General features: G+C 41.7%; 1 protein-coding gene across 1 annotated transcript in view; it reads left to right on the top strand.

Annotated features, from left to right (window-relative positions):
- ENPP2 (ectonucleotide pyrophosphatase/phosphodiesterase 2) overlaps window positions 1-14,531 on the top strand; it is a gene marked incomplete at its 5' end in the record, with an annotated part of 60,437 nt that extends 45,906 nt beyond the window's left edge. Inside the window, 8 exons of the mRNA XM_082499432.1 lie at window positions 619-791; window positions 1,080-1,128; window positions 3,641-3,777; window positions 4,244-4,379; window positions 5,562-5,639; window positions 8,197-8,329; window positions 8,987-9,143; window positions 13,949-14,531. Of these exons, the coding sequence (XP_082355558.1) occupies window positions 619-791; window positions 1,080-1,128; window positions 3,641-3,777; window positions 4,244-4,379; window positions 5,562-5,639; window positions 8,197-8,329; window positions 8,987-9,143; window positions 13,949-14,119 (1,034 nt within the window). The 3' untranslated portion in view covers window positions 14,120-14,531. The remainder of the gene's footprint in view (window positions 1-618; window positions 792-1,079; window positions 1,129-3,640; window positions 3,778-4,243; window positions 4,380-5,561; window positions 5,640-8,196; window positions 8,330-8,986; window positions 9,144-13,948) is intronic.
- Window positions 14,532-15,122: the final 591 nt, after the last annotated feature.

Genomic DNA, 15,122 nt, shown 5'->3' with positions numbered 1-15,122 from the left:
TGCTTCTGCACCTGCATGTCTCATGGAGTAACTCAGAGGCATGACTTAGTTTGCTGTGGCATCTCCTGGTATGATTATGTTTTCTACACTCCTACTGTAGCCATGAAGCAGAATCTGACGAGGTATACAGGTATTCATTATGATCCTGTCTTTAATACTGATTTTCCAGGGTAACAAAACTTTTTAGCTGAAGGTGTAATTCACTTATTTAGTTTCTTTTTTTCAAACATGAAATACCAAAAAGGTAATTATCCCTTATCTCTAAAGCAGGTGACTAATAACACCACGTTCTGGGTGGGTGGTGTAAAGTCAACGTATTTACTGTAGGTTTGCACTGGAAGCTGCAGGAGTAGTTATAATAAAACTGATTTTCAGTGTCTTGATGCAAATCAACCTTCTTGTCATAAAGATCACCATACTATTCAGAGAGCGTTTGCAATTTTATGATTTGGGAAAAAAGTTAGCATTTTTATCACATTTAAAGCATTCATTAACATGTCATGTAAACAGTAATTGAAAGGTGTAAACAGTATTGAAAATAAATATCTTAACTCAGTAGACATGCTGCTGCATACATGTTTGCAATCTAACCATCATTCATCTTTGGTGTTTTCATAGATCTGCTTGGATTAAAGCCTGCTCCCAATAATGGCACCCATGGCAGTTTAAATCACCTGCTGAGAGCCAATGTTTATAAACCGACTGTGCCAGATGAAGTTGCTAAACCACTCTATCCTGTTGCTCTACCTTCTGCATCAGATTTTGACATAGGATGTACATGTGATGATAAGGTAGGTGTTTAGAATCTGCTGATGCTTCCCCTCTTAGCAGTAGTTGCCCAGTAAAGTTGCAGCCATTTTATCTATTTTGAGAGGGTTTGACCTGTAAGAATTTCCCAGATCCTTCCTGTGAAGTGTTTGTACCGTTTTGGAACAATTATGGCTTTTTGTAAAACAGGAACCAAAAAAAATGATCAGTGTTTTATAGCAATAGTTTTGTTTTGCTAGATGCCTAGTAAAACGAGATGTCAGAATGCTCCAGCGATCCTAATCTTGTTCCTTTTTTCTGTTCTTGAGAAGAACAAGTTGGACGAACTCAACAAGCGCTTTCATGTCAAGGGAACAGAAGGTAAGAGCCTGGTACCTCGGTTAATTAAAAAAAAGAAAAAAGTTAGTTTGCTTCAGTGATACCAGCCAAACTCCTGCTTTGGTTTAGTTAATGTGTAGCAAATCATCTTTTCGAGTAACTGTCAAAATAGCACATAGACATACATGAGATACGTGAGCAAGAGTAAGTGCTGCTCACGTGAGGAAGTGCACACTATCTTTTGCTGTAACCGGGACTAAAATATTGCTCAAAGTGACAGGAGTTTTAGCTCTTCTTTTCCATCACTGTTAGGAGGTTTAGTCTCCACTGTGGAAGTGGAGAGATGAGGAAAGGAGAGGGAGCACGAGGCAGTGCTCCGCTCAACTGCAAACGATGGATGGGGTAAAAAACATAGACCCCATCTGCACACTGTGTTTTACCCGTACTGTTCAGGCTTAGGTTTCACAAGGTCAGTGTTAGAAAGGACAGTACAGCTGCTTTGAAAATCCCTGTCTGGGTCATTAATGCTTGGGTTTTAGGCTGCAGGTTATTCACTGAAACACGTGCAGAAACGCTCTGCTGGTTCAGGGATGCTCAGCGCAATTCTGTCCCTCATCAGCGTTCGAGTCGATGTTACTCCCAGGAGAAAGCATCCGCTGCTCTCCTGGACGCTGGTTCCTGCACCCTCCTTGCTGCATTCCAGCGCTGACGTTGTGTGGCTGCGCTCTCAGCGGCGGCGGGGCTGTGCTCCAGGTTAAAACGTAGGGATAGGACGGGAGGGGAGGGGATGGGAACTGCTTTTCTGAGCAGCAATACTGACTGAAAGGCACAGCAAAGCAGAGCTTTCCTTCTCGCAGCTGTGAGCTTGGTTCAGCAAACCATTCGCAGTTTTTCCCTCACCGGAACAATTGCCACATTAGCAAATTCTGAAGTGTTGAGTGCTGGACTTTGGAGATACTTCAAATCATATTGCTCAGATGACTAAAGAGATTGTTTTTTTTAATTCCCTCGTGAAGCTACTTCAGTTTTTCTGTTGCGAACAGGCAATGCGGCCTATGCTTTAGTTGCTAGAGGTGAAATTATTCCTTTTCTTTGAGTTAAATTGCCTTTCTGCAGCTTTCATCTTGTTAAACAGATTTTTCCAATTAATGAAGAGCTACTCCCTGCTGTGGCAGTTTCTGGCATCGGGGAAAAAACACCTTCCCCATTGTACTCCTAGATATCTCAATGTCTTTATTTTTGGTTTAAGGTTTTGATGCTTCTTCACTTCAGTAGTATAAAAATAGTATTTTTGATGTATTTAACGATATAAGCATTTAAACTGATTTCACTTGCTTGCTTGTAAGTTGTCTGCTAAGTGGAATGAAGTGCCCCTTAATTAAACAACAAGCAGCTCTGCGATGTGCAAGTTTTGTTGTGTTTTATGTCAGGCTACAGCACCTGTTGATGGATTTTTCATGCATTTAGTTGGTGATTCCCTTCTCCTGCATAGTGCACCATGCATATTTAGCTGATGTTGTTATTCACATGCAGAAGAAAAAGAATCCTTCAGCTTCTCTTTAACAAAGCAAGTTTATCGTCTTTGTCCTTAGACAAGGCTTTTCCTACTTTTCTTTCTTGTATCCTATAAAAATATCCTCTATTTGGACTCAAACACTAATAAAACATGCCTTTTTCTATTGGGTTAAAAGCCTGTCTGTGAACAGTGTTAGGCTGCTTTCCTTGTTTCTATGTTTTGATTTCCAAAAGTGAGCCAAGCCTGTTTGCCAAATGGTTATCAAAATCAATGAAAGATTAGCCAGGAAATTTATTTTTCTTTTATCTCTTTCAATGATGTTTTTATCTTTTTATAAGCAAACTCGTCAGAGGTATCTTATGACATTTAACCATAACATGTCACCCAGACAGAAGAAAAGCAAGTTTTGCAGAGTTGGAGATACCTTTTGTAGCCAAAGTTAGGAAAAGGGTCAGTCGGTTTCTTTCTTTTCTTTGATATTACTGACAGAAAATAGCACATCAGACTTCAGAACATCATCTGTATCAGCCAAGTGGAAAAAAAATACTCTTTTAGTGAGAGAGCACTTTTGCCTCTCTTTAGCAAGGGCCTTTACAAAAAACATGGGAAGGAGAAAAAGTCTGGAGAAGAGTGGCTGGAGTGATAGGATAGGGACTGCGTTAAAAGCTACAAAAAAAAAACGCTTATCACCTCATGTGTGACTGAAAGGTAGACACAAAGATCCTTGGGGAGTCTCCTGTGTTTTGGGAAACACCCTCTCTCCGTGCTATGACCCCAACAAGCTTTCAGGTGCATAAGGGCCTTTTAACCTCAAAGTGGGTTGTGAGCCAGGAACGGGGTTCACAACCAAAAATATTGAAGAACTGCTGCTCTCTCTGTTATAAAATTTCCGTAGCAGTTATTCAGTGTTAGTACCCTGTCTAAGGATCACTGTAACATCAGCATGTGTTGGAAAGCCAAGCCCCTCCCCCCCCTTTTTTTTTTTCATCTTTAAGGCTTTCAGTAATAAATGTAAATATAATTTCTTCTGATCTGTAGAGAAGCATCTACTATATGGGCGCCCCGCAGTACTGTACCGCACAAAATACAATATCTTGCATCACCATGACTTTGAAAGTGGCTACAGCGAAACATTCCTGATGCCTCTCTGGACATCCTACACGATTTCCAAACAGGTCAGTGCTGTCTTTGCTCTTGGAAAGTGCTTGAAATCGTGGGGAAATCTGTTTATCATTATTCCTTTATTCCTAAATTTCCTCTTGGCCAGGTAGAGTTTCCCACCAGTAATTATGTCAAATACCATTGAAAGCAATGCCAAAATCCCCTTTTTCCTTAAGGAGGAAAGAGTTTTTCTGTTCCCGTTTTAATTTTCTTTCTAAATTTTGCTTAGTGGGTGTTTGGTTTATTATGACAGCATAATGAGCGGCTTCATTTGAATTATTTCCCATGGTGACTTCTGCTACCTGAAGGAGGGGCTCTGCAGCAGGTACAGGAGCAGGACTTGATTTTATAGCTGTGTGGTTTATTTTCCTCCACACAAGGCCTTCCACCTAATCCGTCGACTATATAAAATTCTTTCCTTTTGGCTATAAATGCTGGAATTACCTTTCTGGTCATTTCTGTGTATGTTCCTCAATGCAGGCAGAGGTATCGGGTGTCCCCGAGCACCTGGCCAGCTGTGTGAGACCCGACCTCCGCATTTCTCCAGGAAACAGCCAGAGCTGCGCAGCCTACAGAGGCGACAAACAGCTCTCCTACGGTTTCCTTTTCCCTCCTCGTAAGTTCAGATAGCTTTTCTAATACCTAGAGATTTAGTGATCTTTTTTGTTATGGAAAATCTTAGGTGTGAAAAAATCTTCCCACCAAATATAAACAAACTAAGGGGTTTTCTTTTTGAGATTGTTGGGAAAGAATATAGGTAGGAGTGGTTTAACTTCTGCTGCTCTGAGCTGATTTTTCCTCTGTGACGTCTTCTCAGAGGAGCTGCATCTGCATTGGTGATTTATAAGGGGCTAAATGGGATGGATACATTATTCTTGCTGAGGACCGAGGGCCTAATGCCAAAAGCTGCCATCATGGCTGTGGTCCCTCAGCTCCATGAGAGATGTTCCAGACTGGTGCCCACCTTCACACACCAAAAGAGCGAAGTGTCCCAGTTTAGTTAATAACAACTAAGGTGAAGAAAGATTTGTACAGAGTAGGAGTACAAGCTAGAAGACAGTCTTCAAAAGCTAGTCCTTTAAAGTCAGTGGATAGATCCCAGCTTATATGAACTGGGAATCTAGTCAGAGTTTTAAATTCCAACAGCAGAAAGGTAAACATGTATTTCATTTATAAATCCATTTAGGCTCTTGCATACTATGAAAATTTCTGCCATCCTATAGAAACTGTGCTAGTAGAAAACCTGTGTAAATGAGTGTCCTGGATTCTCCTGGTGCAGTTACATTGGTTCAGTCTTGGAGCAATGATCTGGGATTAGTAAATGTCTAAGGGACACAACTGTCTCACAGCTGTGAACTTCATTGCTCTGCCTTCCGCACTCAGTGGCTGAAATATTTTATGGTGGATTTCTGGTATGGAGTTACTGGTGCAGAGGCTTGCTCAGAGCTAGAAGATAATCCTGCAGTCTGCTCCCTGGAAATTGTGTGCCTGTTTTGTAAAAGCCTGCAGAGAAGCTTTCTAAATTTTGACAGTGCAAAAAAAGATGAACTATAAAAATATTTTGAAATGGTTGACAGTTAAAGCAAAGATAAAATCCTTGCCTTCCATGTCCAGCTGTCACATTAAAGTAAGGATGTTATGCATATAATGTGCACTTGTGAATATAGGATTCAAATTGCTGTTTAGATGACAGTAGTCCTTTTGATTACTCTCTGAAGACATTTTTTAAAACATTTTTATGTTCCTTGAATTTCTGATATTTCATTTTATTAATATTTTTCTGGTTTATTGTTTTCAGAATTAAGTTCCTCTGCAGAAGCAAAATATGATGCTTTTCTAATAACAAATATCATTCCAATGTATCCTGCTTTCAAAAGTAAGTGCCCTTTCCCTGGCTTTATTCTCTTTCCCAACATTTTTTAAAATTATATGTGTGTTGGACTATGGAATGAATTGATGGGGGAAGTTTAGAACATAAAGTTCAGTTACCCACAGCCAGCAGATAATACACATAGGCACCTGTATAGTTCTAGGTATGGGCAGGCAAAATGCCACAAGAAAGGTTTAATCTTTAAGAAAGGTTAATTTTCCTTGGTGATGGGCTAAGATAAGAGCACAGATGTGCTGTAGTTCATCAATTTTGCTTGATGCCACAGTAATTCAGTTTGTGCAAGATTGTTCAGATTTTCTTGTTCTGTAGCCCAAGTTAGTGCAGAACGTACTTGGGAAACATGTTTTTACTTCTCAACACAAGCCTGGGAGTGTGCGCTTAGCATGTTGTTGTAGTTCAGGGACAAGTGATTTTTTTTTTTTTTTCTATTCATGCCCTTAAGAGGGAGACCAAACATATTTATTACCTATAACGAAAAAGGAAGAGGAAGCCAATTTATGGAAAATGAGGAATGACTTAAACCTGGCTGAAACTTTCAGTGCTGCAGGGATATTCTTTTGTCTGCACATCCCTTTTCTCTCTAGTTTTGCCAAGAGGTAGGAAAACCATCAGACTATTCTGGTGGCATTTTTGGCTTGGCAAGAATTGAGGAGCCTTGGAAGAATCTCAAGAGCCTGTTCTTGTGAGATTTCCAATTCAGATTTTAGGCCAGAGAGGTTTGGATAAACATCAAAGCCTATGGGAGGCTTTTTCTTTTTAACCAGAAGAGAGTGTTTTTAACTGAAAGACCTCGGAGTAGGAACAAGTGGTGATGTTTGCTGGAAATTTGAGCAAAGGCACTTAACTGATTACAGAGTGCAAAATTATTGGGGATTTCCCACTCTCAAATCACTTCATAAAAATGCTCTTTATGCTAATGTTAGTCTAAGCAAATTAGCTGAGCTGCTAATCACAGGAGAAGAGCCCACCACCAGCAGCTCATTTTGTCTAGTGGCCTTCCTCTTCAACACAAGCGTGTGAAGGATTCCCTGAGAACAGATGCTGGAACTGATATCATTCCTGAGGAGTTACGAAGTGAGCAGGTTGCAGTGTAGAGAGCTGATTATAAACTCATTATACAGAGCTTTTTCTGCAACAGGGAAAATACCAAGTGACAGCTTTATGCTATGCTGGATTTGGTGGCGGTGTCGGCTGCAGAGATCCCCTCCTCTGCTTTGTTTTTTTAACTCACCGTTCCATCCAGTTCTCCCAGGCAATAATTCTGTATCCATCTTTTCTGTAGTGAGTCTGGCTTAAGCAGCTCCCACTTTCCTGGAGTGGCGAGGTGATGCCCCCAGGCTGGCCTCCCGCTGCGCTGACCTTGCTGTCTGCGGGGCTGCTGGGGGAACCCAAGTGGGGAACTGATTCAGCTGGAAAACTCGGGGCAGGGCCGGGGGTGTGTGGGGGGAGCTTTCCTTTTGGGGCTATTTTTATTGTTAAGGCTGATGCATCGCAGGAGCGAGCAGCTGGAGGAGTGATATTGCCAAGTGGTTACTGCAGCTGAGGTTCTTGTTAGACCATTGCTTGTGGGGCCCTCTGCATCAGCCCAAGCAGGGAGTTCACACGGCGCTGAGCAGGCTCAGGACAAGGTGTACTGGGGCACTTGCTGGGGCTGTCGTTGTTGTCAGCGCGTGGGGAACCGTGGACTTAACAGTCTGAGCCGGCAAGACAAAAGTTAAACTTTTATCAAGTTTGAGATGCTCTGTTTACACACATTTCTATTGGTGTTAAAATAAAAAGGTAAAAAAACCCAAACAAACAAGGAAAAGAATGATGTAACTGGAGATTCCAGTGTGTTTCTGGTCTCTGCGAGCATCTTAACTTGTTAAGGTTGACACAGGTGTGGTAGGAGAAAGAGTGTCACGCTCTTCCCAAAAGTTGCTGTAATGAGATGCCATGCCATGATTTGGTCATCCTTGATGTACCTAATTTTAAAAGTTAGATACTTTGTATCCAAGGAGAATTTAACTGGAATAATATGACCTTTGTAATTCCCTTTCTTTTAAAATGTTTGCATTTTTCTTTTTATCGTGGTGCTGTTTCCTTTCTAGAATTAAAAAAAAAAAAATAAAAACAAACCAAAAAAAACCAGCACCATTCCCTGTAACTGGATACGAAAGACAAAGGAATTCTTTACAGGCACATCAAAAGCATGTGAATAGCTGTTTCTACTACTTGGTGAAGGAACAGCAGGCTCTCTGTGCAGTGTCTATGGCAATGCCAGCCTGGGAGTGGTACTGTGCATTTCCTTTATCACTGGTTGGGGAAAAAATCAACAGAGAACAAAGAAGTCTGAATAGACTTTATTGACCAAACTGAATGAAGCTGCAGTAAATCTGTAATGTTTAGCCTTTGATTTCCCCTGCCATTGTGTGAATGATGCCTACTGGATTTTTATTTTCAGGAAAAAAATATATGTTTATAATCTTGACATGTTTTGTCTTATCCAAATTTTGGTGTGTTTTATTTTTTGTTGTTGTTTTTTTTTTTTTTTCCCTTACAGAGGTATGGAACTATTTCCAAAGGGTTTTGGTGAAGAGATATGCCACTGAACGAAACGGAGTCAATGTTATAAGTGGACCAATCTTTGACTATGACTATGATGGTTTACATGACACACCTGACAAAATTAAACAGTAAGAGTTTGTCTTTAAGTTTGTCTTTAAGTTTGTCTTTAAGTTTGTCTTTAAGTGGTTTGCTGTTGCTTCCCTTAATGTTGGCTTTATCTTAAACAATTTATTATCTGCACTTTATTCAATTTTTGGGAGGAGATGTAATTTTCTAGCTCTTTCTAAAGTTATTGTTCCTCAGGACTGAATGCCCTGTAGGGAGGACAGTGGTAAAATAAGGAAATGGCAATTCAGCAGGTAACTGCTCGCCTTGACTTTGAAATTAAGTGTTCGTTCGTCCTTGAGATGAAGCTGAATTATGGTCCAAATCACCTATTTTCTCTAAAATTCTCCAGAACTTAAGAGTTGACAGCTGGATACCAGAGCAAACCATAGCAGTGCCATTGAGTTAGATACTCAAGCCTTTTGTTAATTCAGTAATGCTCTCTCTCTATGTCCCTGAACTGAAGAAGCCTTTCAGCACTGGCCTGTGGTATTTCTAAAACACACTATCAAAACATGAGCCGATTGAATGCTCATTTTCAGACCGTGTCTAGCAGTCAAACACATCTCAACAACGTACGTGTGTCCTCACATGTAGGGGAGGAAAGACCATGCTGTTTGTGTAACCTTCTTCCAAACAGGTTTATCCTTTGTGGATAAATGTTTGCTTTATTCCCCCAGGTTTGTGGAAGGCAGTGCCATCCCCGTTCCTACTCATTACTATGCCATCATAACCAGCTGCTTAGATTTCACTCAGCCAGCCGACAAGTGTGATGGACCACTCTCCGTTCTCTCGTACATCCTTCCCCACCGGCCTGACAATGACGAGAGCTGCAACGTAAGTTCTGCTGCACTCCTGTAGTCCCATGGTAAATATGTCCCTGGGACATGTGAAACCCCATTACAGTTAGATATTCATGCTCACTGGTATCTTGAATGAAAACACAGGGTAGGAGTCTGTTAAGTGTCATGTTCAACTCATTAGACAAAAGCACTCCTCCATGATATTCAAGAAAATACGGAATTGTTACTGCATCTAAAATTGTCTGGAAGAGCTGACATACAGCAGGTTGGCAGTAAACAACCCGCGGGCTTCTGTGTTTTGGCAGACACTGTCAGTGTAACCTCAGAGCAGATTGGGGGGAGGCTGCGTGCGTAGATGCACTGTGCTGGCAGCCAGCCTGCTGTTTTTATTGAGGTCTGTTTCCATATGCAGGTACAATATAGTCTGTCTGTTATGGCAGTCTGAGTGCATCAGACAGCATGATTACATCCAACCCACACAGTATTAAAACTATATGCTAAAACCTGCTGAGGGTAGAGCGCCAGCTCTTGCTGTTTCCAGAACGTGTCTTGATTCAAGGGAAAAGTTTGGATTCTCATTACCAAAGATGACCAGACACCCTCCTGGTTGGTTTCCTATCTTCCTTTAGGGTACAAGATGCTATAGTGTAAGAATCTTTGATGTACAAAGGCTTCAGTCTGATCAGCACTACATGCAGAAAGTAAGACGCGCACTGGGCAGCTGATCATGCGTCAGGAGAGCGGTCGTGTCCCCACGGGCTCCAGCGCTCTGCAAGGACGGCAGTCCTCCCAGGCAGCTGTATTTAGACTTGTCCTTCCGCCTGAACTTGTTCTCCCATTACACAGCTGTGCGGATTCCTGCACACAGACGCTTCACTATAGGCTGCCAGGAGACCGTTTCCTGAATGAACGCATTAATGTTATGAATTTTGTATTGGCACAAAAAGTTAAGACTCCTATTCCAGCGACAGGCAGAAATAGTCGTTCCAACTCTGTATACAATTCACCTGGAACACTGTCTCTTTCTCATTCATCAAACATCGCCTGCTTTCAGGTCTCTCTTTTTAAAATCATGCTTTTGGAGCAGTATCCCTCTTGCTTGAGCAGGTCTGGCTTCCTCCTGTTTAGTCTCTTAACTGCTTTGGGCAGCGATGCCTTTCACCAGAAGTCTCGGAAAGCCCTACATATATATATTTCGTGGCTTTTCTCTGGACTGCTTTCCTCTGAATCAAGATCCAATTGGAGATCTGGTAGTTACTAATCTGGCAGTTATTAGTGCGTCTGTCCTTGTATCTCTGCCCATATGTAATTTTATGACAAAGTCAATTTTTTTCCTCCCTCTATTGAATGTCGCGGTCCTCTTAAACTGCTGAAATCTTTTTTATACACTATTAGAATAATGGCCTTTTACTCTTTGATTTTTAATATTCCAACCCAGACTTCTTTTCTCTGTAGATCATGCTACTTATGGTGTATGTATTTACAGTTTTGGGGTGAACTTCAGTGCTACTACAAGGTCATTAGCAGATATTGGTCTATGCTTTTTACATGGCAAAGAACCACTCCAAAAATATTTAGATGTCACTCTTGAATGAAAATGCAGTTAGGCAAAATTTTGCCATTCAAATACAGTGTCAGTCTTACTTTTGCACATCGTGCAAATCTTATTTATTCAAAGAAGTGATTGCATAAAAGCTCACACACTTCATGGATGAAATGCATGGGATAATATAGGAATTTTTCCTTAACGTCTCCACAGCTTTCTTTTAAGATCTAAAGAAATATTAGCTTTCCCTCCGCTCTGCTCTTGTTGCACACACTTTCTCTCTCTTCACACGGCCGTTGGAGAACACCACTACTCTTCTTATTTGAATTTGTTCCATTTCCAAACTGTGTTTATTCATGGTGAGGTTATACCCATTTATTCTTGTGTCAACATTTTTCTATGGCTTAAATAGCCCTTCACTGGACTTCTTTGGGATTTACCCTAGTGATGATTTATGATGACTCTCAAGGCGTATACTTCTCTCTATTCATGGGAGACCCAGGATCATTTTTTGCTCTTCTTGTAAGACAGGATGAGTATTTTAGTTGCCTTCCTATACATCTGTTCCAGTCTGATTTTTTTTTTTTTTTTTTTTTTCTGGAACATGAATGAGAGAAAATACTCCAGCCGAGACCTCAAAATGAAAATTATTTTCTTTCTACTGGACACAAGTCCTCTGATACTATCTAGGATTTGCTTTTTCCATAGCTGTTTTATAATGGTGGTTCACAATCATGCACAACCAATACACCCAGGTCCTGCTCTTCTATCTGCTGTTTCACCTCAGAAGCTCACAGCTTAGCAGAAATTTTTGCTGTCAACGTGGATGACCCAATTTCACACCATACCAGGGACTCCCACATCTGCATCCTCTAGTATGCTATCTCTATGTATGCTATCTCTAGTACGTATCTAGTATGCTATCTCTAGTATGCAGTCTTCCTCAGCATTGGAGCTCCCAGTTGTTTGGGTTTCTTCTTAACTAGCACACTAATGACCTTGGCACAAAAACCATGCACGAAAACATTACACAAAATCCTTTCCTAGACCAAAGCCGGAGGAACCCTACCAGAAACTTCCTCCAGGCCACTATTTTCTCTTTCAGCAAAACCTTTAAATTTCTCTTTTAATAAGCGAGTTCCTCACCCACCTGTCTACACTCTGATCACGTTCAGCTTTCCAGCTAATAATGTGATACCCAGAGAGATTCTTTTGTCCAGAATATCTGGTATCTTTTTCCAGTGGATTTTAGGTTAGCCTCCTAATTGATTGCCTATTTCTATTTACTTGCATATTTTCTATTGTTATTTTCTCCTTCGAAGACTCACTGTACTATTGAGGTGAGACTAACTAGCACAGATGGATAAAACTATCATTCACTTAATTCCTTGTTCTGCAGTAACATAATACCACGTTAGCCGATCACTGTGCTTAAAATCCTTGCTGCTGGACCTGAGGTTTCATGGGCCAGTTGTGAAATGGAAAAAGTAAAACCTAGATCAGTTGGTTGATTTTCTGGGGTCACACAAATGCTGTCTTGCTGGACTCGGTTTAAAACCAACCTCACAGTCCTGTGATTTATTCATATTGCTGAACTTCTGCAAACTCATAGGAGTCCTCCTTGTATTCAAAAAGGTGAGCTTTGGGTAGCAATGAGACTTGCCTCTGAGCTCTGTAAAATGCAGATTTCCTGTTCAGAAGGAAGGCTTGAAGACAAGAAAAATGTCACAGTGACTGCATTGGCAGTAATAACCCCGTTGAGGCCCGTTTGCAGACTAGCAACCTGACAGCCGGGGCTGAAGGCCGAGCAAGGGGCTTCCTGCAGCCGCGTGGTGCCAGGCGGCATTCCCGGAGCACGGCATCGCAGGCGAGGGGGAGCAAGCAGGACATGCTGCCACCTTTTCTCTTTTAAGCTGTACCTCTCTTTTCATGCTCCAGACCTGGTTTGGGGACTCAGGTTGCTGGTGACATGAAGAGGAAAGTGGTTCTAGAGCCGAAAAGCTTCAAAGCAGATGACAGCTGACTGGGTCACGGACGTTTGCTTTAGAGCAGCCGGCTGTGACATAGCTGGTACTTCATGTCCCCTCTGTGCAAACGATCGCGCTCGCCCTCCTGGCCTTTGCAGGGTGACCAACTGCCTGTGGCACATCGACTGCGTTGGGTAGGCTTCTGGCATTGCTGCAGCTTAGTCCTGGTCAGTGAGAGGATCTTGCTGAGACAGGTAGAAAAGGGCTCATTTTCAGGAATAAGCCCAGAAATAGATTTTTATCAGCAAGATTTCCAAGTCACACACACGGAGTCCAAGTGCCTGGAGGCACAACCTTCCATTCCTAACTTGCTTCCTGACAGTGGCGTAGACGTACGAGCCGGAGAGGCCAAAGGGGAAAAGTCCTGTTTGCTCTGTCCTTTTCCCACGTCTGCTCCCTGCCGTGCAGTCCCCAGGGTTGGCTGCAATGCTCATGGGACGTGTCGCTGGGCTGGTTAACGCACTCAGACGGCCAGTAACTGCAGTGTTCTGCAGGGCTGATTTTCTGATGTGCTAGTGAGTTACACTAGTTTGTGGATGGCTCCAACCAAGTGCCAGAGCTGTCACAAGGCACGGAGCAGGAGCAGTCACCTAAGAGAGATTACACCCACACAACCTGACCTTGATCACCTCTGGCAGTATCACCTTCCTGATTTTTTTTTTTCCTTGTATTGGGAAATGCTTAGTGAAAGGCTTTTTTTCCATCAGTGATTAACACGTATGTTCTAATAGCAGGATTTTACAGGTACCAACATAAACCATAGTCCCAACTGTGTAATGAATCATCATGGTCTCCTAAAAGTATAGTGGAAAGATTAAAAGAATATTGTGTTAGATGAGGTGCTGGTCAGATGAGAACAATGTGTAGGGGTAGGGTTCAAAGCTAAACAGTGTAGAGTTTGGGCTTTGGTAATACACAGCTGATTAATATGGAGCTCTTTCTGTAAGACGAAACAATACGTAGTGACCAATGAATCTTCTAAAATCATATGGCTGTTCTTTTGTAACACATGCAACATGGGGCCAGCTTTTCCTGGATGACTAAAGTGGTTGTCTCAACCCCATCCTACAATGGGTCCTGAAATAAAACATCTTGTATGTTAACTTTCAAATCTGTTTTTTTGGAACTTGTTTACCTCAGTCATTCTTGGATAGGGCACAGAGATTCTTCAAATAGACCCAATGTTTAGAAAAGTTGCATTTGCTCTTAGAGCAGATTTTTGACATGGCATGTTGTAAAACCTTCTTTAAACCTTTTACATTTCAGAGCTTGGAGGATGAATCAAAGTGGGTTGAAGATCTTCTTAAGATGCACACTGCGCGTGTGCGTGACATCGAACAGCTCACAAGTTTGGACTTCTTCCGAAAGACCAGTCGCAGCTACACAGAAATTCTTTCCCTAAAGACATACCTGCATACATTTGAAAGTGAAATTTAGCTTTCTAACCTTACTCACTGCATTCTTTTATCATCTGGTGTATATTTTTATATTGTTTTTATATTTATTAATTTGAAACCAGGACATTAAAAATATTAGTATTTTAATCCTGTATCAAATCTTAAATATTAAACCCTTGTGTCATTTGTTTTGTTTCTCTAATGTTTAACATAGGTATGTCTCTTGGTTTATTTAGTAGCGCTTGTAATACTGCAGCTTGAGTCCTTACTCCGAGCTTTTAAGTGGTGCTGCAGGATTTGAAACGTGCATCAAGGAAATATTAATTTCCCGTGCTCCTTTACCACACTTGTAGTCCTGTACTGTGTATCAAAATACTGAACATGTAAAAATACATTCATTTACTGTTAACAGACATATTTAAACCCTATAGACAAATAGCATCTTAAATATAATAAACCACACATTCAGTTTTTATAATGTGTTTTGATTTCCTTTCACAGGGACATTCAGAGGGACTTGCGGGCAGCCAAATGCTGCCAGATCTCTCTTATTCTTCGGGCAGAGCCCTTCTCAAGAGCTTAGGTTTGCTAGTAAGAGGACTGCCAGGAGTTAAAGTACCCTGCCCTAGTACTCAGCAGTGAGACCATAAAACAGACGCCCACGGTAGTCATTACTGGTTAGCTTTTGCCATAGGGGCAGAGCTGGGAGAGTAGGTTGGTTGGTGTCATAAACTACCAGGGTACCACGCGCTTGAGGCCACTTGGTCCAGCTCTGGAGCTGTGAGGAGGATGCGAGGTGAAAACATCTGCTGTCACCAGTCAGGGTGTGTCACATCCCTTCACCACCGCTACTCTGGGCTCGTTCCTGGGAATACCTGTTCCATCGTGTTTTGCTTTGACTTTGAGGGAAGCTGGCATAAGGCAGATGTCGAAGGAGGTGACATTGCTAAATACCCAGCAGTGGGCTTTTACCTGGGAGGAGAAAATATGATTCTTGTCATCCTCTTGTAATGGTCAGAATTTGCAGAGTTTTCCCCTAATCT

This window comes from Vanellus vanellus (assembly GCF_965231255.1).
Source record: "Vanellus vanellus genome assembly, chromosome: 2".
NCBI lineage: Eukaryota > Metazoa > Chordata > Aves > Charadriiformes > Charadriidae > Vanellus > Vanellus vanellus.
Note: the sequence above shows the minus strand (reverse complement) of the source record. Positions and strands in the feature narration are given on the sequence as shown.